Here is a 25,101-nt window from a genome sequence, read left to right as displayed (position 1 = left end):
GAGTGGGGGGCTTGGGGGAGGCTGACCTGCTTGTTGTGGGCTAGGCAGTGCTGATACTTGTCATTTCATGAGTACAGCTTATGCGGGGAAAGGGTGCTGGTGCCCTTTCTGTACCTCTGAGCTCCCTGACTTCACCTGCTAACACCAAGGAAGCTCTGTCCTGGCTGTTGTCAGATGGCAGGCATGAGGGTTTGGGGGATGCTGCGAGGCCCTGGTTCTCCCACTTTCTGGGGGCAGTGATGCCAATGCTGTCCCTGGCGTGATGGCTGCAGCAAGGAGGACGGGGTGCTGGGCCAGGGGGAGCCCACGGGTTTTCAGACCCACTCCTCACCCCCTAAGAACCCCAGCTGGGGAGCCCCAGGAAAAGGGAGGGCAGGCATAGAAGGGCGAGGAAAAGCTCTCGGATTTGAGCGCGGAGTGATTGATGCTCCTGCAGGCCCTGCCTGAGGCTGACGCTACCCCCTGTAACCTGGCTATCCCCAGCCCATGGGGCTATGCCCCAGGATCAGCGGGCACTGCCCCATCCCTCTGCCAATGCCCCAGGAGCAGCTGGCACTGCGCTGTTACCCCTCCCCATGGAGGGGGACCCAGGATCACTGGGGTGGCGGGGGTGACCCTGCGCCCCCAGGGCAGGGGGCCAGGGTGGCCACGTGCCCCTCTGGAGGCCCCCAGAACAGTGCAACCCCTGTGGGCGCGCGGCCCCTTTAAGGAGCAGCTCCGCCTCTCGGCCGCGGGCAGCCTGAATGAAAGCGATCCCGCCCAATGGAAGGTGAGCGTGGTATCTCGGCCGGCCAATGGGAGCGGAAAGCTGCCAGCCTCTTCCGGGGTGGGCGGGGAAAGGAGCTGAAACGGCCGGGGAAAGACGAGTAAGTGGGGGAGGGGGGCCCCCTCAGCCCCCGGGGCCCCTCCCCCCTCTGCCCCCCAGCTCCAGCCTCCCCCCCATGCCCCACAGCTCCCGGGGGCCCCTCCCTCTGCCCCCCAGCTCCCCCCAGCCCCCGGGGGCCCCTCCCCCCTCTGCCCCCCAGCTCCAGCCTCCCCCCCGGGGCCCCTTCCTCTGCCCCCCAGGCCCCCCCCATGCCCACAGCTCCAGGGGGCCCCTCCCTCTACCCCCCAGCTCCAGCCTCCCCCCCAGCCCCCTGGGGCCCCTCCCTCTGCCCCCCAGGCCCCCCTCCATGCCCCACAGCTCCCAGAGGCCCCTCCCTCTGCCCCCCAGCCCTCCCCCCCAAGTCCCCTCAGCTCCCAGGGGGCCCCTCTCTCTGCCCCCCAGGTCCCAGTTCTCAGCGCGTCCCCCCTCCCCTATGCCACACTCTGACCCCTCTCCCGCTCTCGGGGGTGCCCCCCTTTTTTTCTTGCGCGCCCCAAAGAGAGGTGTCGGTGCAGAGGGTTGGGGATATTTTGGGAGCAAACCTTCCCCTCTCGCCCCCCCCCCCCCCCCCAGCTGCCTCCCGTGGGCTGGAGCGTTTCAGCCTCCCTGCCGCCTTCGCCCAGAAACCCGCCTGGGACTGGGGAGGAGCAGTTGAATATTTGGGTGTGGGGAGAGATCGGCCCTTCTGGAGCCCCCATCCCACTGCCCCCCCCCCCCGCTTCCCGCTCTCTGGGTCCCTCTGGTCCCCCAGCCCCGCTTTGTGGGCGCTCAGGCCACCATGCTCCCCTGCCACCACAGCCCTCTGGTGCCCTCCTGTCGCTGCGCCTTGTGCCACTGAGCCGTGGGGTTTGCTGTGTTGCAGCCATGGCCTGTGGCGCTCTGGCAGAGGAGCTGGACGCCGTGCTGAGCGGGCGGGGTTGGGAGGTGCAGGAGAGGTACGACTCTGCCCCCGTGCCCGCTCACCCGGTCAGAGTGCGGAAGACGGCCTGCTACATCGTCCTGGCTGTCCTGCTCAACGACCAGGTGAGGGGTCCCTGGAGCACTGGCTGGGGGAATCGGAGTGACTGCTGGGGGGTTTCCTCTGGCGCCCATCACCGTGGCATCCAGCCACTGCAGGGTGAGCATCCACAGTCCAGAAAGCGCTGAGCACGCACGCTACGCTCTGAACATCGGGCTCCTTCGAGCTTTCTTAGTTTGGGTCCCCAGAATGACTGGCCACTCTGGAAAATCGTGACCTGTGTTTTTTAAAAATTAATGATCATTTGTATGATCCTCTTAACAGCTTTGTTTCAAAGCACTTTTACAAAAGTGCAGGGGGGGGGGAAGTAGTCTCTCCATGTTACCTTTGGGGAAACTGAGTCATGCACAGACAAGAGATGACTTGCCCAACATTACAGTGGGTCAGTAGCAGAACATGGAATGAGACCCAACTTCCTTATCTGTGTTACCAATAACACAGTTAAATCTCCTTTAACAACCAAGGCAAGTCTACACTAGAAACTTTTGCTGGCATAGCAACATCAGCTAGAGGTGTGTGGTGTTTTTTTTTTTTTTTTTTTTTGCTAGGGTGGATTGATTTAAATCAGTCAGCTGGGAACCTCAATTTAAAGGATAAGTTTTAATCTGGTTTTGCATATGTATGTTTTAGTTACTTTCCTAACAAAGGTTGATTCTCTTTGGTTGGTAGTGATGAAAACTCTGATTTGCAATTAAATACAACCTTTAAGTAAACTTGTTTCTTTTTGCTAACCAGGAGAATACCATATTTAAACAGTTTTATCGCTTAACATGCATATTATTTAAATTCTTAATTTTTACATTTTTTTATTTAGAAAATGGTGAATGATGTGGCATTTCTTATACAGTAGAACCTCTGAGTTATGAACACCTTGGGAATGGAGGTTGTTCGTAACTCTGAAATGTTTGTAACGCTGAACAAAACGTTATGATTGTTCTTTCAAAAGTTTACAGCTGAACATTGACTTAATACAGCTTTGAAACTTTATGATGAAGAAGAAAAATGCTGCTTTTAACCATCTTGATTTAAATGAAACAGAGTTTCCTTACTCTGTCAAATCCTTTTTTAAAATTTCTTTAGTTTTAGTAATTTACTTTTAACTTTGTACTGTTCTGATTTGCTTTTTTTTTTTTTTCCTGTCTCTGCTGATGATTGCATACCTCAAGTTCCAAATGAGGTGTGTAGCTCACCAGTCAGTTCATAACTCTGAGGTTCTACTGTACTAGAAAGTGTTTCTCAACAACTGGTCCATGAACTGGTGCCAGTCCCCGAGATCTCCCTGGCATAATTTAGGGAGGCAGCAAGCCGGTCCCTGGCATCAAAAAGGTTGAAAAACACTGTCCTAGAGGATTTAATTTTGTTACTTGTGATTTATGTCAAGCTCTACTTGGATGGAAATTGGAATTCAAGTGAAAATACACATTTTTATAATTGTTTTTTGTTAGTTAAATAAAACTCCCTCAAATGAGTTGGGAACGGGAACAGGAAAAAAAGTTTATCAAAACAAGTTTTTTGTATTTCAAACCAACTGGTTTACGAAACAAAGGAAGTATCTGTTAGTAAACTGAAGTGACTTTTTCTGGTCCATGTCCTTCAAAACCGTAGAACTTATCACTCTCATCCTTATGCCTAGTGTTTATTCGTAGAGTAGGGGGGACAAACATTCATACTTTTACCACTCCTGGTTAGTTTTTTAAGTTTGAACTGAACTAATTGAAATGAAGTACATATTCTTTCTGTACCTGCTGTAGTCAATGATTTACTTAAAATAAAAGGCTGTCAAAAGCTGGCGTAGCTTTGGTAACTCTGGTTGCAGGTGCTTCATCAGTGACTTCCACTATTTCAGTGGTTTGACTTTATTTTAAAACATGGCAGCAAATTTGTAATACCCAATACCATTTTTAATTTAATATAAATGATTTTAGTAGAGCAGAGTAAGATTAGGCCTTTATCATAGGCTATCGTCATTTTATAATTAAAAAGAAAAATGTATTTAAATTAAAATCTCATTTAAATAAAACTTTATTTTATTTTTCTAAATCAATTTTTATTCCCCCTGGTTTTTTTGCAGAATGTCTCTGCTGACAAAAGGCCTTGTGTAAATGCAGTTATGCTAGCAAAAAACAGGTTTCAGAGTAGCAGCCGTGTTAGTCTGTATTTGCAAAAAAGAAAAGGAGTACTTGTGGCACCTTAGAGACGAACAAATTTATTTGAACGTAAGCTTTCGTGAGCTACAGCTCACTTCATCGGATGCATTCGGTGGAAAATTTTCCACCAAATGTGTCTGATGAAGTGAGCTGTAGCTCACGAAAGCTTACGCTCAAATAAATTTGTTCGTCTCTAAGGTGCCACAAGTACTCCTTTTCTTACTAGCAAAAAAGATACTTTTGCCAGGAGAGCTTCTTTTGCTGACAGCAAAAGCATGAAATATACCAACAAAACCCCTTTTTCCCAGTATAATCTGCATCTCCACTCGGGGGGTTTGCTGGCATAGCTCTACTGGCAACACCTAATGCCTGTTTCTAAGGCCCTGACGTGCATATACCATTGGTGTTGTGTAAACAACACATAAAGATGTTGCACCTGGTTTGGACTTGGTTTCTAGCCATTCTGGTTGTCATGTGCGAATCCAAAGGGTTTGATGGCAGATGTTCTGTAGGGGAAAGTATCTGTGTGTTTTTAAAAACTGTTTTTGTTGTCATTTAAAAAAAAAAAAACAAACCCAACCAAAACATTCCTTTATCTTCTTTTTTCAAAGTCTAAGGGCTGGGCTGGGCAATGTAGGGTAGGCTGAGGAGCAGAAAAAGCTGGATGGTGGGATCTCTCTGGCTGTGGAGTACCCTTCCAAAGGAAGGGGTAGCAGTTATATTGCCTGGGCCATTTTAAACTTAGAAATACGCAATAGTGAACGGTGTGGAGGAACTCGGTGGTTCCTAACTGATCTCATGTTAGGGAGGACACCTCTTAGGTTCCCGTGGAAACCGGTGGGACCCACACCTCCTGGGACACTGAAAACTAGACTGGAGAATTGGCCTGTAGGGAAGTCTGGCGGAGGCCTTAAGTTTTGTTGTAGCTGGGAACAAGGTCCTGTGATTTTTGTGCCCCCCATGCGGCTGGGTGATCCGAACGGGGCTTGTCCCTGCCCATTGGGATGGCTCCATGTTGTGTGACCTGGGATTTTTTTTCCCCTCTCTCCTAGAACGAGGTGCTGATGATGCAGGAGGCCAAGCACGAGTGCTATGGGACATGGTACCTGCCTGCCGGGAGGATGGAGCCCAATGAGACCATCCTGGAGGCCATGAAGAGGGAGGTGAAGGAGGAGACGGGGCTGGAGTGTGAGCCTCTCACCCTGCTGGCAGTGGAAGAGAGAGGCTCCGTCTGGATTCGCTACGTCTTCCTCGCTCGGCCAACTGGTGCTTCCCCCTTACTCCTACCCCCGCCCAGTGGGGCTTGGGGACTAAAATGTGTGAAGATTGCGGGGGACACTGCAGGCAGCAAGCTCAGCCCTGTGCATGGGGCAAGAGGCAGAGGAGCCTCTTGGAGCTAGCCAAAGGAGGAGTGTCGGTGTGGGGCTGTGTCCAGCTTGCTGGCTCCAGTTCTGAGCAGAAAGAAAAGGGAAGGCGCTCAGAGGAGCTTCTCTTCCTACTGCACCCTCCCCACTACGGCATCTTATGCTGGGCTTGCACCATAACTTCCCACTGAGCCCAAACTGCTTCTGGTGCAGGAGGGGTTAGAACTGGCTGGGGGGCTGTGAGTGGGGAGCCAGGACTGGAATAGCAGAGGGAGCTGCAGCTCATGTGGCTGCACTGGCAGAGCTGTGGTGGTAGCGTGGTGGTACTTGCATCCACTCCATCCTTAGCTGTGGAGTGGGAGGTTTCCATGTTTCCCAGCTCTGGCCATGGCGCTACAGCCTATTGTAGGGATGATGAAGGGAAAACCAAGGATGTTTTATACCCCTAAATCCTCATTCCTTCCTTGGAAAAGAGCCCCAGCTGCCTCTTTAACTGCTTGATTCCTCCCTCCCCCTCCTCTAGCACCCAGTGATCTGCAGAAATGTAACATCCCCGTCAACCCCTTCCGTGCCCCAGGCACTGCTGCCCAGACACGCTCTGTTTTCTGCCTAGGTGGGACCTTGAAGGCACCCCATGATGCAGATGCTGAATCCCTCCAAGCCAGGTGGTGGGACAGAGAATCTCCTGCCCTTCCTCTGCGAGCTCGGGATATCCTGCCTCTTATGGACCTTGCTGTGCGATACCGAGACAGCCCATCCCACCCAGTGATCTTGCCGGAGGAGATGCCCTGTGCCTTGATCTGCCAGAGGCTCCTGGCTACGTTCACCAATGGTGCCGGTGACTTGTGGGTGCTGCTGAGTGCTGTAGGGGCCCCGCACCTGCCGGTGTCTGCCCGCACCACCTCCCCCTGCAAAATCCAAAACAGCATCCAAGCAGCAGCCTGCAGGCTGCTGAAGGAATGCTGCCTGCTACCGCAAGTGACTGTCCGGGCCCACGGGGTCCTGGGGCTGCAGCACCTGGGCAAGAATGCAGGGAAATCTGATGGCGTTTGCTTCAATGTGCTGCTCACTGTTACGCAGGGTGGCCAGAGCACCCAGGAGACGCCACCAGAGCTGCAGGGTGAGAGCTTCCAGTGGTGGAAGATCGAGGAGAGCAACTTGAGAAGTAGAATCCTCCAGAGGCTCAGCTCTTCGGCCGTTGTTCCAATTCACAGCTACTGACACAGGTAAGCAATGCTGGCTGAGCCCCGCTCTAAGGCTGGTCTGCTCCCCTCTTCACTGATGGGGGAACTGGGACTGGATGGCCTAAGTCCACAAAGCAAATTGGTGGCAAAGCTGAGAATAGAACCCAGGAGTCCTGCTCCTAGTCCTGGGTTCATTTACTGGGACCTGCTGGGTGGCCTCTTTCACTGATGTACTAGGGTGATGGGTGTTAGTAGCGAACCCTATAATAATTCCAGGTAAGCCCTTGCTAAAAGCCTGTTGGGCTACACCATTTCCATGGATGGAGAAGGTGTCGCGGGGCCAGGTGAGCTGATGCTTAAATATTGCCCTCTCGCTCTTCTCCCACAGGGTTTCATTGAAGCTTGGATTCAGAGACCTTTCCCTGGGCATGGGACACACCTCACCCTATTACGGCCATTGGCTGTCCCCACGCAGCCATCCCGAGAACGATGCATGGCTTCCCCGCAGGGCACATCCTACCCAGCCGCTGCCAACCGCAGACCCATTTCCCCAGCATGGTTATGGAAGGGTGAGTGGAACCCCCTCACTACATCCAGCTGAGGGGGGCACGCAGCACCACGATGGGGGGGGTGACTTTTCAGGACTTGACCTGAAGTGACCTTTGGGCAGACTGCAGCTCCTAAAGCTGAAGTTCCAGTGTCCGGGGCTCTTCCCTTTCATGGTACTGTATGTCCTCGACGTGGGATGCAGAGAGCCGGCCAAGGCAGCTTGTTTACAGCTGGAGCTTGGAAATAAAAAGGGCCGTTTCTCTGTAGTGTTGAATGTTGTTCCTTGCTGGGATTAAAGCAGGGCTGTGTTTGGAAGCATAATGCAAATTTTATTAGACATGGCAAATGTGCTGTGGAGAATGAGTCAGTCAGGCCTGCTGGGCTCGGTTGGAAGGCAGCAGTACATTCCTGTTTCTTTTGCTCCCTGCTCTGGGGATGGGGCTAAAAACAAGGTGCCCTCTCATGCAAAGTACTTTATGTACAGCCAAGCCTCATACCCAAGGAAGGCTGATAGCATTCCCATGTTAGGTTGGGGAAACTAAGGCACAAATAAGGAAGTGACTTGCTTAAAATCACACAGTCAGTGGCAGAGCTGGGAATAAAACTCAGGAGTTACACTCAGGACCGAGAGGTGGATCTGCTAGGACCTGGATGGAGCCTGAAGTTTGCTGGTCTCTGTAGAGCTTTTAGCTTCACAGCTGGGCAAGCTGCTCTCATTTTTTATAGGGAACCAGAGGCCTCCCTCTGCTGCATGGCCTGAAAGGGGGTTGGACTAGAGCAGTCTCCAGAACAGAACTGGGCAAAGCAATTGGTTCAGTTCACTGGCACCTCTGACAAATTTTTTCAGGTTGAACCAAAAATGAAGTTTCTGATGAATTGAAAAGTTGGAAATAAAAACAATGTGGGGGGGCGCCTGGATGAAACACTTTTATTTTTGATTAAATTAATGGAAATTTTGAAAATGAAAAGTTGTTTCAAATTCAAAGTTTGGGAGAATTTTAAAACGTTTTAAAGTTTTTTCAACTCAAACAATTCACTGAATCCTGCATTATTTTTTTCCCCCATCAAAAAAAAAAAAAAAAAGTCCTGCTTGAAAAATTTCACACAGCTCTCCTCCAGAGTGCAGGCTGGAGTCCTGAGGGTCACTGCGGGACAGGTGAATGCGTTTCTCCTCCTCCTCCGGTCTGTTCTTGAGTCCCTTCCAGTGTTGTTTACTGTGAAATTTCTGAGCAAGTGGCTTCACTGACCCAGAGTTTTGTGCCTGATGCCAATATTCATATTAAGCCTGAAAGCTAAACAACGTGTTACGAGAATGCTAGGGAAGGCGAATGAGCACCAGAGGACTCTGGACTGGATAACTGGGTCAGGTGGTAGCAGAGAAAGGAGGGGGGAAAGTATGAGACTGCTTTTCAAAGGGAAGTTACTGTGACTGGGAGCTGCTGGCTCAGTCAGCACCCTTGAAAACCAGGTCACATAGGTAGGTGTCTGAATATGAAGGTAGGTTCCCTGTTTCCAAAAATCTCAGTTGCTGTGTTCCAGCTGCAGCTCCAAGTAGACTCTGTTCCCAAGTTGAGAGAAATGGGCTGACATGTAAAGTCTGCAGACCGAGGCACCCAGTGATGTGTGGGTGTCTAGTCTGAGCCACATTAGATGGGCCTGATTTTTGAGAGGGCAGCTGCTTGGCCCTTCCTGAAGGTCAGGGTTCTTTAAGGGGTGTGGGCACCCCAAGTCACTGGTCCACTCTGCAAATCTTAGCTATAGCCCTTTCAGGTTGGAATCTGCCCTGCTCTTTAATACATGTGTGTCTCATTAAAATCAGGCCAAGCCCCACCTATATTCAGGAAACAGTATAGGGGCTGCGTGTGCTACTGCATCAGGCATCTGTCTCCTGCCACAGCTCACATATCCGATTCTGCACTCTAACCTTGTGCCAGGGATTCACATTCTCCCTTGCTTTTTTTTTTTTTTTTTTTTACAGCAGTTATTAGTCTCGCCCAAAGCAGGGAGGCTTGCTTTGAGGTTCAGTCAGCAACAAAATGTGTAGAGGGTGTATCACAAAAGAGTGCGTCTGCCTTGTGCTTACATGTGTTTGTATTTCAGCCCTGCTACAGGCCAGGAAGCATTTTAATGTAAGGACCGTAATACACTTCCAAGGGTGGGTAAGTACTAGCACCCTTTTACAGGGAGGGAAATGGAGAACAGAGGCAGTAACTTGTCAAGTCAGTGGCAGAGCTGCCAATAGAAGCGAGGTCCCTCTAATTGAGATGATAGCTCATTAAAAAGATAGGGTGCAGCTGGAAAAGAATGTACTGTAATTGTGCTAGGAGAGGTTTGTAAAGGGAAAAGGAGCCCCCTGATTCAAGTTTATCAAGATATCACTTTATTGCCACAGGAAGAGTTAAGTTACTTGTACATGGTACATATGTACAGACTTAAACTGCACACACTTTACAGTTGGTTGCGTCACACACCATAAGTTTAAAAGTGCATAGTTCTGAAAAAAATGGTACTGTAACATTTGCCAGTTCATTGTACCCACTTACCACATGCAGTTGCTATAAATAACTCCAAAACCCAAATTTACCAGGCAGCCAGCTCTACACACCTTTGTGCATGGTTGTTAAGAGGCAACACAAGACCAAGCCCCTCTGTAGATAATTCTTACAGCATATTTAGCTATACTGCATCACTTAATGTCTTTGAAGGCCAATGATCTCCTGACTTTCTAGGACAAACAGCTTTCTCTGTTAAGCTCTATCAGGCAAGGAACTAACGTTAAATAGTGCATTGCCAACCCAATGTCAAGAACCCAGTTGTCATGAGATTTGCCAGGCTTACAAGCTGCCCCAACAGCATGTTATTAATCAGATGTATTATGGTAGTGCCTAGGGATCAACCAAGATCGGGGCCCCATTGTACTAGGCACTGCCCAAATACTGTAATTTGTATCTACTCTTGTTACCAGAGACCTTTCGCTGCATTGTGATGAAGTGTTTGTTACATTCCAAAGTGCACCAAGGGAAGAGAGGGAGATGTTGGGATTCTGCAGGGTGTGTGAATATCTATCAATAGAGAGACAGCCCTGTTAAATGGGGTAATATTGCTGGTATAAAAAGACTATTACTAACTTCATTCCCATAGCACTTCACAAATTCATCCTTGCTACCCAGGAAAGCAGTGGGTGAGATCCTCAGCTGGTGTAGGTCAATGATGCTATGAAGCCTGACATCAGGCAAGAATCTGGCCCATTATAGGGAAACACTGAGAACTCAGCTGATGCTGGGCTCCAGCCCTCCTGGCTTCTCAAACGGCTGTTTTTCAGGATCTGTGAGGGAAGCATCCTGCTCTCTCGAGGTAGCTCTGAGTTTCCTTTCACAACCAGGCAGGTTGCTTTGCAAGGCTTTGCTTCACTCTCAGTCCTGCTGAACTAAAGCAAAGCGCCTTCCTACCTCCAGGAAGACAGGGCAGAGCTGCACCTGCCCGAGGGCTGCTGTCCCATTTTCTGATCAGCCAGAGCTGAGGCACTGCAAGCGTGATGGAATGCAGCGCTGCCTCTAAAGGTTTGCTGAGGACAAGGAGCAACCTTTCATGTCTCGGCTGCCTGGCAGAGCCACAGTGGCTCTTCTTGGACCATATGGAAAGCATCAACTGGAGCCAGTTCAAAGTCAGAATGAACTTTTCCTCCTTGCTCCAGGGCCCCATCACTATTGAGCAAGAGCATCAGACTAAATGAAATCTTGTTTAACAGAAAGCCCCCTGACAGCAGCGCATAGGGCCCAGTGGGACTTGTCTGTCACACAGCCACATTAATCGTGCCTTCCTTGCTTTGCTCAGAATCCCCAAACATGTCAAAACCAATGGAGTAAGCCTCAGGACCTATTTGGGAGGTAGGTCCAGTCACTTCTTTATTCCTCTCTTACAGCTGGGGTTGGGAACATGCTTTTTACCCCAAAGCTACCCAGCATCCCTACTCCTCCATCCCTTTTGGACTGCTGGAGAACAGGGAAGATCTGAGAGTGAGGCTGGCCGCCTGCCCAGAAAGGTGTCGTAAGTGCCATGGCTGGAGTCCGACTGCAGGCTTCCAGGTCCATATTTTATATTCAGGGTGTTTTTTTAATAGACCCTGCTGGGCCAGGTGCAGCAACGCACCAGCTGGAGACACTGCACTTTGATTAAAGGCTTGAAGAAAAGCCTTATGACCACCCTGTTAGGAAAGTTGGGGTTGGCTCCCGTGTCTGCCCTGTGTTCATTACATGGAGGAGGCTGGATGGATTCCACCTGGGAATCTACCCTTCCAGAAACAAGACCAGTAGTGTGGTGGTGGTTTGATTTAGCACCCACTTTTGCAATGTGCTGAATCCTTCCTTCACCTACAGTTACCTAGAAGTCTATTCTGGGCCCACTGCCAGGATACCAGAAAGAACAGTGCACTCCTACTGTAATGGGCCCTATGTAGCGAGAGTGCAATGCAGATCTCTATTCCACAGGGCTTTAGACACTCCCCTGATCTTTCCCCCCTGCTAGCCATAGGCACCTGGAAGAGGAGCTATAAAAATCTTGCAGCATGGATTGTGGGTGCTGATCACTCTGATCCTAAGAGGCAGAAATGGTGGAGGGCTCTCAAGACCCCTAGTCTTGCTTTCTGAACATTGCGGGCTCTGGCAGCTAGTGCTTTCCCAGCCAGCTTTGAGAGTTGAACTCTGAGCATGTTCTTTCCACCAATGACTTGACCAAATCATTGGTTTTGGAAAGTAGGAAGCAGAGTCCCTTTCCCCCAGAAAGAGAGGCATCAAACCTGAGTGAGTTGTTGAGGCTGTCTGGAGGAGTCGCCCTCTGTTGCGATGCTGCAGAGTCCTGGTTCCCTGCTGCTCTGTGGAGAGGGGCTGGTTGATAGTTTGAGTGTGGTAAGCTGTGCGCAGGGGGGAGTCAGATGTTCTCTAGAGGCCAGTGATACAGGAAGGTCTCAGCTAAGGCAGATGGGGAATGGTGCTACCTTCCCCTGAGCCACGGAGCACTAATCTCCCCATTCCAGCAGCACCTGCTGGCATTGCATTTGGGTCTTCTCTCCAGGAAGCAGGGCTCATGGAGGGCTCTCGGGGGCGAACGTCACAAAGGCGATGGCTGCCAGTTCCTTACAAAACTCCTCCAGCACCACCACTCCCTGGAAGAGGGTCATGTGATCCATCCTACAAGGGAACCGAAGCAAATGCTGAGTGCTCTGCACAGGTGGGAGAAGGGAGGTGCTAGCTCCCTTGCCTGGAGAGCAGGATGTTCCACCACCCCAACAGATCCCATGCAGAAGGGGAAGGGTGGAGCCAGTGCCCCAGCCTCTCTCCTGTCTGTCCCAGAAAGCTTAGCACAACTTGGGGCTTGTTGCATGGGGCAGGAGTGTTACCAGACAACCCTGAGACTGCTCATGCTTAGTTCCCTGCCAACCAAATGTATCAAGCACACTGGAGTGGGGCCCTGTGCTGAGATGAGGGGAGTTTCCTTGGTATTAAAGGGTATCATATCCCTGAGGGTTAATGTCTGCTAAGACAGATACACTTCGTTACACATGCTGCAGGGCACCAGTTGATGGCACCCCAAGACAAGTACAAGCACTTACTGCTCTTCAGGGACCATCCCCATTAACTGTTTCCTGACCAACAGCAGCTTGGCTGGGAACTGAGACACCCGCTGGATTCTCTGCATCAGATCTCCAATCACCTAGGGAGGAGGTGAGAATTAGCTCCCTGCAGGTGGAGAGGTGCCCCCTGCAGCTCTGGGTTCAGAGCACTCCATACATACATCCTTTCCCTGAGTCCAGGACTCTACTCTGGACCCACTCAGCCTACAGGTGCTGGCAGCTTCACACAAGGGTGAGGGGCTTATTTTTGCAGTTTTCTGATCTCTCTCCCCCCACGTTGCACACTAACATCTACATGAATCCCTATGCCCCATCAAGGACTTGGCATGGGGAGAAGTTACCCTGATGAGTACAGAGAAGAGCGTCCTGCAGCCAGGAGCGAGGTTCAGGTAGGGGTCCAGGAGGTATTCATGGAGGTGTGGGTGCGGGAAGAGGGCCAGGCGGGACAGCACTGATGTCATTTGTAGGTTCAGTCCGTAGGGCTGCAGAACATAGACAAAATATGAGATCGCTCCCTTGTAGGGCCTTCCCAGAGGCAGCAGTTCTCAAACTTTTGTATTGGTGACCCCCCCCCTTGTAAATTAAAAACATTTTTTATATATTTAACACTATTATAAATGCTGGCGGTGAAGCAGGGTTTGGGGTGGAGGCTGCCAGCTTGCAACCTCCTAAGTAATTACCTTGAGAACCCCTGTAGTAGGGGCAGCCTGGCTTGGACTCTGTCTTTGGTTCGTGTCCCTCTCATTCTTTTAGAAATAGGAAAATAAGAGCCTGGAACTACCTTCCAGTGAGCAGATCTCTGGTATTACAGGAGCACCCACAAACCCTAATCAGGATCAGGGCCTACTCCCAAGAGCTTACAGTCTAATTTGATGGTGACTGGGGCTCCTATCTGCTTTTGCAGGCCACTGGCAGGGTCACAGAAGTCACAGTAACCAAGGTCTACAAAGCTGAACACGTGAGGCTCAGCTTCAATTCAACAGATGCATTTCCCCATCAACTTGGCCGAAGCCTGGGGGGGGCAGGGGAGAGGATCAAGGATCGCAGTCCTGTGTTGTGGTCACTAGCTGATACCTTTGTTTCCTATAGAATGGCTAGGTGCTCACTGGTTACCCCAAAAAGGAAGCCCTGCCTCCAGCAGAGTACAGCAAAGAGTGCTGCCGCAACAGCTCCTAGCGAGGACAGGCTAGGACTAAGATTTCCTAGGCTCAAAACAAGGCTGCAGTTTTCACCTTACCTGATCCAGGATCCGTGTCATACGGTCAAACAGCACCTTCAGGAAGTGGCCCTCATAAAACACTGCTTGTGGGTCACAGGACTCCAGAGGTTTTGGTGCCTGAGGCCAATGCCATGAGGATATGTTAGTGGAGCATTGCTGAAACTGACACAAGCAACGTGAGGACAAAGTGCTCTCTGCAATTATGAGCAGACTTCAAATGTGCTCTTAACTCTAAAACTAGGCTGGGTGTGGGAGGCAGCACAGGTGCACTGGCAAGAGCTGGCACTGTTAAAGATCAAAGGCATTATGTCTCCACTTGGAATGGGACAGGGAATCCCCAGCCTGAGAGGGAAAAGAAAAACTTTGAAACCCTACTGGCCACCCTGTCTGAGCAGTGGGTATACCCAATCTCAGCCAGGTCTGGCACAAACAGGAGGGCAGACTGAGTGCTGTGTGTGGCAGGTAGGATAGCTCTGATGGGGGGTGGGGGCAACAGAGAATTTAGGGGGCACGGGGCTCCCCATCAATGACCTACCAGCCTTAAGGCATCGTGCACATAGGTGTCGTATCCTGCCTCCTCCACGTAGGAGGAGGTCTTTGCTTCGTCAGGAACAAGGCCCAGGAAGCTGAAAGAGAGAAGCCAACAGGAGCTGGTACTCAACGCAAATCTTCCCCTATGCTGATGTTGCCCCGGCCCAGGGCGGGGTGGGAGGAGTGAGTGCAGCAGATGCAGAATGTGCCTGGCCTACAGGGACTGATATCCCAGCTCCTAATGTGGTCTCCCCAATAAGGCACCAGCATACCCCATGAAACCTACCATCAGATTATCCTTCTGTCATTCTCTGTGTTACTGCTGGTCCTGAAGCTACCCAGCCCTGGCTAGGTAAGATGTTCCAAGCTTTCTAGGGAGGCTGGACAGCCAATGCCCATTAGCTTTAGGCTAGTGAAAGCTCTAGGGCTGGTCTCCTGGTAACAATGTACCAGAAAAACACTGTCCGTAGATGGGATGCCCAACAACGAGCACGTGTGGGGTCTTCCTTTGCAGTTCAAAGTAAAAGCCCAATTTATGTGAGCCAGAGGGTTGGATGGGCCCCTCTCATGGCTACCAATATGGGAAAGGGTCTAGGAGACGCCTCTAGCCTGTTATGGAAGGCTTCTGGGTTGGGCAGGATGCAAGCTGACCCAACTCCCTGAGTTTTGGTTTTTCACAAGTTTGGTTATTTTTGAACTTGCTTTCATTCCAAACAGCAAATAAGGTGTTCCTGAAATTAACTACCAGACCTCCCAGCCCAGGCATGTTCCCTGGAGCAGGGAGCCTACCAGTCCCCAGAGCCCTTGCTGGAGCAGGGGCTCCCAGAGCAGCTGTCACAGAGTGGGGATTCACCCAGTCCTTGCTGCCAGGGCTGCTGTGGAATTGCACTGAGTTCCCCAAAGCCACCCCACCCTTCTGGCTGGACCAAAGCCGTGAGCTAGTCTGTGGAGGGGAGACATATGTGCTGGACATTGAGTGCATGGTCTATCATTCGTGATTCTTAGCTCATGCAGCCCTACCTGAGAACAATCTCATTCACGTCTGTCTTCTCATTAGGCCTGGCAGGCCCCCGGGGGGAGGATGGCATTGGCTTTTTACATGTCCGGAAGCCTATATCTGGAAATTCATCAGTGAAATAGGGATCTTCCTCCAGCTCCCTGCAAGACCAGGAACAGGCGTTACATTGCAGCCCTAGCTTGTGCCCACCAGGTTCTGCGCTTCCCGCTTCTGTCCACTTACAATGTGTCCTCGCAATGGTCCTGCTCATGGGTGCTCCGCTCCTCCTGCCCTGGCTGGCTGTGCAGGATGTAGCTCCGCTCCTCCAGGTTTCTCAGCACAAGGCTGTACACAATGTGCTCATGGGGTTTCCGGAGCAGCTCCTCAAACAGCCTCATGGTAGCGAGGCTGATCTACAGGGACAGAACCAGGGGTCAGTTGTGGGACTGGTCTTTAAAACTTCCCCCAAAAAGCATTCACCACTAAAACATAACCACCACTACCATTCTAGCCCAGCACTCCCTGCAGGGCCATCAGATCATAATCCCTTCCAGGGTTGATGCACGGAGTTCCCATGCAGTTAGCTGGGGAGGGTCTTTCAGAGGAGACCTTAAAAGCAAGGGATCCTGTCTGCTGGGTGAGGACATTAAAGATTTCATAGCATGGCTGATAGGAGCAGGGGTTTGCCCCAGCATTCTACTGTTGTACAGTGGCGCTGCACCCCAGAGGTGGCTGCATTCCACAGGTGCAGTAAATCCAGAGTGTTTGAAGTGGTTTGGGATCTTTCTATATGAGAGATACTGTATCAATTATTAATATCCCAAAGCCATCACACAGCAACACTGCCTGACTGCTCAGGGCCGAGAGTGAAAAATCCTGTATCTGACAAACTGCCTGGGGAATTTAAGGAGACCAAATACAATAACCTGGCCTGGAACTAAGGCAGGACACCTCAACTCCTACCAAGGTGCCACAACATCACTAATGATCTCAAGGGAGCAGGGCCTTAGGTCTGGACATGGTCCCCCCCTTGAAATTCCAAGAGGGAGTTTAGCTAATGAGAGCTGAGTCTGGGGTCCCACAGGAAAGGGAAAAGGGGGCGCAAACTATGGGAGGCTGCAGGTGGCAGCTCTGCATGCAGACACAGCCTCACCTCATCAGACAGGTGGTTGCAATGCTCTATCAGCTGAGAGCGTAGGAGGTGCTGCTGTGGAGAGTCAGTGATGGCTTCTGGCTGCCTCTCCGTGCCCAGCAGGAATGTCACCAGTTCCCGGAGCAGGGCAGAAGCACTGATCTGCCTCACCATGGCGGTCAGCATTGCAGTAGAGGTGAGGATGCCAAGTTCAGACCTGTCAAATAATGGCAGAGGGAAAGTAAAGTAATTACTGCTGCACACCTCCGTGCAGCTGCTCAGAGCACACACGCAGCACAGTGAACTGTGTGCTCTAAAGATAACATCTCCACCCAAGGACCTCTAGGGACTTTACAAATAAAGCTCTATACCCCAGCCCTCTGCCCCGTGGTGGGCCAGTAGCACTGTCCCCATTGATGGATGGGGAAACTAAGGCATGGAGACAGAAAGTGACAGAGCTGGGAACAGAACCCAGGACTCAGCACTTTGCTCAGACCCTAAGATGTCACCGTCTCTGGGACACTAAGAGCAATGTGAAAATAATGCAGAGTGATATCTGGAAAGCCACCTACTCCAGCTCACAAGGAGAAAGTCTCTCTTTAGAAATACGAATGGGCAATTGCAGCAGATGGAAGGCGTATGAAGTGGATCAAGGAAATACCAAAGCCAGAGGCTAGACTGGGCAGTTCAGGTGTAATGAGTGTGGGAGTTTATTATGCAGGGACAGAAAAAAGTCCAAAATAATACCAAAGGCCTGGAAATGCAGAGCCAAGTGTGAAACTCCAACTTGTCAGGGGCCAGCTCTACTCCTGCCTGTGGAGGTCCCTGAGCAGCGCACCAGCTCTACGAGCTGCAGGAGAAGGCTTAGAACCAACCACTGGCCTCAGCACTTCCCTCTCTTAGCGTGGACAAAATAAGGCACATCGCTTCAAATGACAGCTAAAGGCATTAGAAAACTGTGCCAAAAACACTCCCTGTGACAGAGGAGATCTGATTCTTCCCTTAATCCATTTTATTTTACACCCGTATGCTCAGATGTTCCCACCTTTCCCTCTATTGAACTTTCTCTGCTTCCCAGACTCAAATTTCCCAGCTTGCAGACAAGGTTAGAATCCCGCCAGTGGAATGTTCCATTATGCCGGCAGGTGTTTGGCTTTTACACTACAGTGTATGAAGTGGTGTGTTTTTTGTTTTTTTTGTTTTTTTTTTTTTTAAGACAGACTAACTTTCACAAAAGTTTGGAAGGGATGCACGTGGCTGGGGAGCTGACTCCTCGCGGGAGTGCTATGCACTCCTCTTATCTACCACACCTGCCATCCCAGGATCACAAAGCACTTTTCCAATGGGAATTATTTAAGCCTCACAAGCCCGAATGCAGCATGAACTCCATTCTACAGATGGGGAAACTGAGGCACCAAAGCAGTGACTCGTTTAACACCAGCTGCTGCCATAGCCAGAAACAGAACCCAGAGGTCCAGACTCCCCAATCCCTACTTTCACCACAAGACTAACCCACTTCCCTCCCTCTCATGCCTGGTGTGGGTGCCAGACCAGCTCAGCCTCACACCATGGACATCCCCCCGACCCCAGTTTACACAGGAAGCTGGTGAACAGCGAGTTGGCCCCTCAGCCTGTGTGACACATGTACTCACATCTGCAAGAGCTGTGGCTGCAGAATCCCCTGGAAGAGCTTTTCACCAATGGCCTCCGTTACAGCATCTGCAACTACCTGATGGTCACAAATAGAGAGTCAGTAACGAGCTACCAGTTGCCTGATATTCCCACGACTCCCCTAGTTTCTTCCTGCATGACAAGAGCAGAGACTCTGCTGCTCCTTAAAGTTTCTCTCAGCATGGTGGGGTCACTGACATACATGGGGAGCGACTGCCACGTCACTCCTTGGCCAGGGCTGACACCTGCTGTGTGGTTCTTGCACACACAGAGACCCTGGAACCAAGTGATCCAGGCACTCCAATTAAAGGAAAGCATTTCCTGATAGCTAGAAGATGGAGACAGAACGTGCTGGGGTCTTCTTAAATGGGTTCAACCACAAACCACTAGATTGGGGTCATCCAGGAAGGCTCCCACCGTTTAACACATCCCCGTATGGACAAAATAATCCTGTTGCGACCTTAGCAAGTGCATGTTGTGATCTTGCAGCTATGTGTGGCAATGATGCATCACGGTGAGCTTCACAATATCACACAAGGATTGCAATATCATCGTACTCTGATGCAGTTTCACAGAGATCTTCAAGAGATCGCGTGGCAAGCTGGACTCTCAAACAGACCAGATGAAACTGAGGCTGTCCTAACACATTTCAGGACATGTGGCAAACCCAAAATCCAAGCCACAAAAGCCAGGATGTAATAGTCCAGGAGCCACTGAAGTTGGTGGATCTCAAAAAGGCACCATAGGTTGTCTTCTCCAAGGAGAATTTTAGCCATAAGACAAGGCACAGTTTGGTTCCCAAAGGCCCATCTACCATCACATCCATGGCTCGTATGTCCATCAGTAGTGGCCTAATGAGGCTGTCTATTAAATACAGGAAGAAAACAGGTGGCCTGGCCTGAGTTCTAGCAGAGATATGAGTGAGGCTGGCTTAAGCTGCAGCAGTCTAACTCCACTGCCAGCAGCTCATCTGGTGAAGGGCACAAAATGTTTAGCTGTAGGTGGGACGAGCGTAACTCAGCCAGTTTCCAATCCACTCTTGTAAATCAGTGGCTCTTTGGAGGTGCCTAAAACTGCATCTAGGGTTGGGCTAAGACTTCCAGTTAGGATTCCTTAAATATCAGGCTCCCCACATATGTAAATGTGTATTTCTCTCTCTCTCTCTCTCTCTCTCTCTCTCTCTCTCTCTCTCTCGAGAGAGAGAGAGAGAGAGAGAGAGAGAGAGACTTGCACCCTCTGAGGCAGAGGAGATGGGAATGCTCATCTAAGACAATAAGCAATGGGGAGGAATCACTTATTTCTTACCGGGTGGGCCTCTTTCACGAGGTGATCACAGTAATCTAACCAGCTAAAGAAAGCATCCAGGCTCCCCTTTCCAGGGAAGGAGGCCTCATCGGCGGAGTTATTCTGCAACCTGCAAAGAGATCAAAGGGGGTGAAGGACACTGTAGGAATCAACTCCAAAGCATCATCCAAGGGCTACAGTATGTTTGCGGGGGAGGGAAGCCTCCTCTCTGGAGTGACAGCAGTGAAGGAAACTGCTGGTTCTCTCAACATCCTCACTTGGCCCATACAGCATAGAACAACACAGATGGAAAACACCCGAGAGAGCAACAAGGCCAGCAGCTCTCCTTTGGGGTCATGATCCACCAAGGGTGGTGGTGGTGACCACCCTGCTCTTCCCATATTGCTAAGTGGGAAGGGGGTCCCTGTAGGGAAGAGGTGGAGGACCTCTACTAGACTGTACCCAGTGAGCCAGGGCAGACACCACACTGTCGCTGTTCTCCAGGGACTTACCCAGTCCTAGCTTGAACCATCCCACAGTCCCCCTTGGAGATGATACCACAGCCTAGCAGGCCTCACTATGTACCCATGCCTGTGAGGTGCTCAATCCTGCCAAGGTCCAGGGAAGCCTGGGTGCAGTCCCTGCAGAACACATCTCACTAGTCTTCTCTGGGCCCAATACTTTCAGGGAGAAGCCCAGGAGTGAAAGCTGGTAGGGTCATTCCCTTGCAGTGAGGCTGGGAATAGATTTACCCCCGGCTCTCATTATCTTCCTAGACCCATCAACTTCCTACCTCCAGCTGACTCTCTCTAGGGAGAGGATATCTGCAGGGTCGGCTGAAGTAGGGACGGCATTGTACAGGTCACACAGGTGATCAGTGACCAGACAGCACAGGGCGCTGTTCTGTACCAGGTACGTGGCAGCTGCCTGCTGAGCGACATTCATGAGAAGCAGCAGGTTTTCCTGAGCTTTTAGAGCAACCCTGCTCTTCTGCCAGGGAGAGAGAGAGAGAGAGGTGTTACTACAGCACCAACCCTGTCTATTCCCCTCCCCAGCTCATGGGTGAATGGAACACCAAGGTTGACGCTAACCTGCTCTATCCCACTGACAGGCAGGATCATTCCCTACTCGCCACCTGGCACCCCTCTGCTGTCCCCTGCCCCATGTCGGTACCTGGCTCTTGCACAAGTTGATTAAGGAAGTGATCAGATTGTTTTCCTTTCTCAGCGGGGAGGAGCTGGAGACAGAATTCTTTGGTTTTCCTGCCAGGCTAGCGCAGGGTGCATCACACACGGAGCTCTCTCTGTCCGGCTCAGGAGATGCAGTTAGGGCCCCGTTGGTAGCCAAGCTCTCTTCCTGGCTGCTGCCGGCATCTCCCTGTGGGCTCCCAGTCAGAAGATTCTTGCCCTTGAGAATACAGAGACAGGAGAGAGAGAGCGCTGTTAGCATCATTGCAATAGTGCTTCCAGCATTGACACAAATGGGACTGATCCCAGGTACAGACAGCGAATACCAAGAAAGCTAGATAGGTGCAATATGTACCCGAACATACCTAGATATGTATATACTGCAAAAACACCCAGAAATGCTCAGCTAAGCAGATAATAAAACAACACAGCACGTTTCAATGGAGGATCTCAAAACCCTTTGCAAACATTAATCCTCAGAACTCCCCGATGTGCTGTAGGGAAGTAAATATTATCCCCATTCCACAGATGCGGGAGCTCGGAGAGGTGAAGAGATATGTTTAAGGTCACACAGCAGGTCAGGGGTAGTGCTAAGAAGAGAGCCCAGGAATCCCAGATCCTAGTCCTCCGCTCTAAACTGCCTGATCCATGACTCTGGAGAATGAAGCCTTTAGTCACAGAACAGGTACAGCAGTGACAAAGCAAGCTTCACACATCCCATCAAGCCATCTGGGAGAGATACGTCCCCCTTCTCCACCCCCCGCACCAGGGAAAGGGGTGCTGAGCCTCCATGTCCCCTGGTCTCTTTGTTAAGACTACCAATCAAGGGCCAATTAGTGGCAACCACAATAGCTATTTTCGTGGCAGGAACATCAGCTCACTGGGAACTGGACTGAGATTGACCAAACTCGCTTCACCCAGGCCCCCCCCCCCCAAACAGCTGTCAAATGGGAATGATTCAGGTTACGACTAGCACCAGATTAGACATTTGTCCTAACTTTAAAGAAGCCAGCAAGATTTCAACTATGAAGGAGCTCAGCATCATCCCTGGGCATGCAGCACTGAGGCAATGTCCGTGATATATGGAGGTGAGATTCAACTGCTTGCTACCCTGTGGAAATCCCGTTATTCAGACAATCGTGCAATCATACCCTAGCAGATCAGCCCATTGGTCCCTGAAGCCTGCCTCCAGCAGTGGCCAATGCCTTGCTGTAAGGAAGAGATGGCATGCAGGTGCCAGTGAGGGCTCCTTACCTCCAGAATATACGTGAGCAGAGCAGGATCCTGCTTGATCTTTGCACACAGAACAGCAGCAAACTGTACTTCTTCCTTCTCACTAGCAGAGCCTAGCGCATCACTGCCGAACTGAAGGAGCTTCTGTGGAAGGACAAGGGCGGGGTCAGCCTTCACAGTAATAAAAGAGGGGGTAGACTTGAGCTTAAACAGTGCTGAAAGGGGTTTGCTGGTATTGGGGATGGGCATTCTTCCCTCCTCACTAGAGGCTGTTGGGCACACTCCCCAGGAATATGTGCCCGTATCAGTCATACAGACACTGATATACAAAAGAGCAGGCAATAGCCCACATTGTGGCAAAGTAATATTAAAGCAAAGTATTCATCATTGCCCTGAACCGTGTATAGCGATTTACACCACTATCAATTGGGTATCAGAACGGTCATATTTTATACCCACTCTGCACTGGTGTACATTGCACCAGGTGCATGCACTGGGGAACCTGGCCCTCCATGGGGTCTACATTAACATCATTGCTCATCAGAAACATAGGCCATCATACCACTAAGTGAGGAAAGGTAGGGCGAGCGCTGCAAGGAGCACACTTTACACTGTCTGCAGTAAGACAGCTCAGAAAGCAGCTATGACAAGCCAAAGAGAAAGCAGAAGCAGCGCTCACCTGAACAGGTCTGTGCACATTCAGATAGTGCAACAGTGGATGCTGCACCTGTCCCAGAACTCTGCTGAAGAAGAGGAACACCTGCTGCCTCATGCCTGGAGGATACTGAGAGCAAGGAGAGAGAAGTAAATTGTCAGTTAAGTAATATTCCCCTTCAGTGCCACAGGAAACATGATACAAAGTGTCTGAGCCAATCCTTATGCCACAGATAGATAGCGAATGTATGGAACATGACAGAGGTAAGAGCTGCAAACATTTAGCCATATGCACCCTATATACTCCAGCTAGTGCAGAAGGCGAAAACGCCACAAGGGTATTCAAGTTTACATGGGCAGGAAAATTCCAAGAACAGAGGGTTTTGAAGCTCTTGGAGAACAAGATTCAATTTATTATTGATTTTATCTCTTTTCTATCATCAGATAATCTGGTATGGCTACACTGTCCCTGCTTCAGGCAACCATCAAGAAAGCGTGAGAGAAACAAACTGGAGTCCAGCTGAACTGTGAGAAAATTAAAGGGAATGCTCTGGGATAACATTAAGACAAATACCTAGGTTTTATTACACATGTTTTCACAACCCAAACATAAGCGAAAACTGATTTGGTTTAGGAAGTAAATATTTCCCTTCAGCACTGTAAAACCATCATTGGAGCATTGAAAAACTGACTAGAAACAGCAGTGAAATTGACCAGACTTAGATCACTATCCCAGCTCAGCACAATGCATAAAAATACCCTAACAGCAGAAATAAATAATGCTTTGTCCTTCTCATGTACCTTTTAAGGCTCTCACAGTGTTTCACAAACATTATTAATTAATTTATATTGCTTAATGAACTTCACTTTAATAAATTAAGCTTCTCAGCTGCCCTGTGGTGAAAAAAATCAATTAGATTATTTTTTCATTTTCAAAAGGTTTGTTATTCATCAGTCCTACAACATGATGAAATGGAAAAAACAAGCAAGAATGAATCATAGTAGAGATAAAGGGAAGACAGTACTGAATGCAACTGATTTTTATAAACATACAATAAAGACTAATATTTCCAGTTACTGTTTGCTTGTTTTCGTGTTTGGGGGAAAAAAAGATCATTTATAGCACAATAAGCCAAGATATTATTAGTAACATAGGCTAGTATAGTTATAATTTTTTAGCTTTTGACATTTACTCTGATAAAGTCCTTTTAAAAAACACTTCTTTCCTGCAAATCAAAGGATTGATCCTGCAAGTCTCAATCATGGAGCACAATGAGACTACTCTCCTGAGTAAACACTGCTCACATCAGCAAAGGTTGTAGCATACCAAGAAAATCTTCAAAAGTGCCTACGTGGTTTAGGAGCCCAAGTCCCATTTCCAAAAGTGATTCAGGTGCTTAGGAGCTTACGGGTATGTCTACAATACAAGTGCTGCAGCTATGTCACTGTCATGCTTAGTGCAGACACTTGCTACAATGCCAGAAGCACAGAAGTAAATCCAACCCCTCAAGAGGCAGTAGCTAGGTGATCAGAAAAATTCTTCAACTTAGTGGTGTCTTACCGAAGTCTTTGAGGGTTGTGAATTTTTCACACCACTGAGCGATGTCGCAAGGTTGACTTAAGTTTTAGATGTAGACCAAGCCTTAGGTTAGATCTTCACTAGTAGCACTTCAGTGTGGACACTGACTACAGCAATGAGAGTAAAAAGAAAAGGAGTACTTGTGGCACCTTAGAGACTAACAAATTTATTTGAGCATAAGCTTTCGTGAGCTACAGCTCACTTCATCGGATGCATTTGGTGGTGTTTTTCCACCAAATGCATCCGATGAAGTGAGCTGTAGCTCACGAAAGCTTATGCTCTAATAAATTTGTTAGTCTCTAAGGTGCCACAAGTACTCCTTTTCTTTTTGCGAATACAGACTAACACGGCTGCTACTCTGAAACCAGCAATGAGAGTGACTCTCCCATCCCTGTAGTTAATTCACCTCCCCAAAAAGCAGTAGCTAGGTCAATGGAAAAATTCTTCCGTCAACCTAGTGCTGTCCACTCTGGGGGTTAACTACATCACTCAAGGGTGTGGATTTTTCACACCCCTGAGCAACGTTGCTAAGTCAACCTAACTTTTTAATGAAGACCTGGCCTTAGTCTCGCTGAAAGTCGATGGGATTTAGGCTCCTAAGGTGCTGTCTAGCCTAGAATTTGAAAGGTGTTATCTAACGTATATTAACTGTGTAGTGCAGACAAGGCCATGTGCCTAACAGGCTGCTTACACCTTCCAAATCCTAGTCTAGCCTAAGTGGCTTCTGACACTGGGACTTCAGACTCATAAATCACAGATATGCTTTGAAAAATTTTACCCAGTTCCTTAAAATTACACTTCTTTGCTGTGAACAAGTCAGACTTTACAGTCACTGAAATCAACTAAAAACACAGTTCC

The 25,101-nt window shown here is 49.7% G+C and overlaps 2 protein-coding genes across 21 annotated transcripts in view; one reads left to right on the top strand and one right to left on the bottom strand.

Annotated features, from left to right (window-relative positions):
- Nucleotides 1–748: 748 nt before the first annotated feature.
- NUDT18 (nudix hydrolase 18) lies at nt 749–23,711 on the top strand. 10 transcript variants are annotated; one of them, XR_006277202.1, is made up of 8 exons: nt 1,211–1,406; nt 1,442–1,888; nt 5,083–5,296; nt 5,918–6,620; nt 6,967–7,147; nt 9,228–9,286; nt 23,109–23,191; nt 23,604–23,706. XR_006277202.1 is itself a non-coding variant. In XM_038384568.2 (5 exons), the coding sequence occupies exons 2-4, from the start codon at nt 1,730–1,732 to the stop codon at nt 6,613–6,615; spliced, it is 981 nt and encodes a 326-aa protein (XP_038240496.1). In that variant the 5' UTR covers nt 749–866; nt 1,728–1,729; the 3' UTR covers nt 6,616–6,620; nt 6,967–7,443. The 10 variants fall into 10 exon arrangements, 5 of the variants coding, with proteins under 5 accessions (XP_038240496.1, XP_043359166.1, XP_043359164.1 ...); XR_006277200.1 differs by having other exon boundaries at nt 23,109–23,711; XR_006277201.1 differs by lacking the exon at nt 9,228–9,286 and having other exon boundaries at nt 23,604–23,705.
- The window catches only part of FHIP2B (FHF complex subunit HOOK interacting protein 2B), a 30,280-nt gene continuing 14,663 nt past the window's right edge, over nt 9,485–25,101 (bottom strand). For 3 of the 11 annotated variants that reach the window (XM_043503221.1, XM_043503220.1, XM_043503222.1), the window contains 14 exons: nt 22,690–22,794; nt 22,032–22,181; nt 20,764–20,997; nt 20,384–20,580; nt 19,612–19,720; nt 18,288–18,364; nt 16,657–16,852; nt 15,747–15,916; nt 15,527–15,664; nt 14,511–14,601; nt 13,994–14,137; nt 13,098–13,238; nt 12,736–12,836; nt 9,485–12,313 (listed from right to left, as the gene is read on the bottom strand). In XM_043503221.1, coding sequence (XP_043359156.1) covers nt 12,208–12,313; nt 12,736–12,836; nt 13,098–13,238; nt 13,994–14,137; nt 14,511–14,601; nt 15,527–15,664; nt 15,747–15,916; nt 16,657–16,852; nt 18,288–18,364; nt 19,612–19,720; nt 20,384–20,580; nt 20,764–20,997; nt 22,032–22,181; nt 22,690–22,794 — 1,959 coding nt within the window. In that variant the 3' untranslated portion in view covers nt 9,485–12,207. The remainder of the gene's footprint in view (nt 12,314–12,735; nt 12,837–13,097; nt 13,239–13,993; nt 14,138–14,510; nt 14,602–15,526; nt 15,665–15,746; nt 15,917–16,656; nt 16,853–18,287; nt 18,365–19,611; nt 19,721–20,383; nt 20,581–20,763; nt 20,998–22,031; nt 22,182–22,689; nt 22,795–25,101) is intronic. The other 8 variants (XM_038384562.1, XM_038384563.2, XM_038384564.2 and 5 more) reach the window with 6 other exon arrangements.

The sequence above is a fragment of the Dermochelys coriacea genome, chromosome 26, assembly GCF_009764565.3.
Source record: "Dermochelys coriacea isolate rDerCor1 chromosome 26, rDerCor1.pri.v4, whole genome shotgun sequence".
Taxonomy (NCBI): domain Eukaryota; kingdom Metazoa; phylum Chordata; order Testudines; family Dermochelyidae; genus Dermochelys; species Dermochelys coriacea.
The sequence above is the reverse complement of the archived record's forward strand: the minus strand, read 5'-3'. Positions and strand labels throughout refer to the sequence as shown.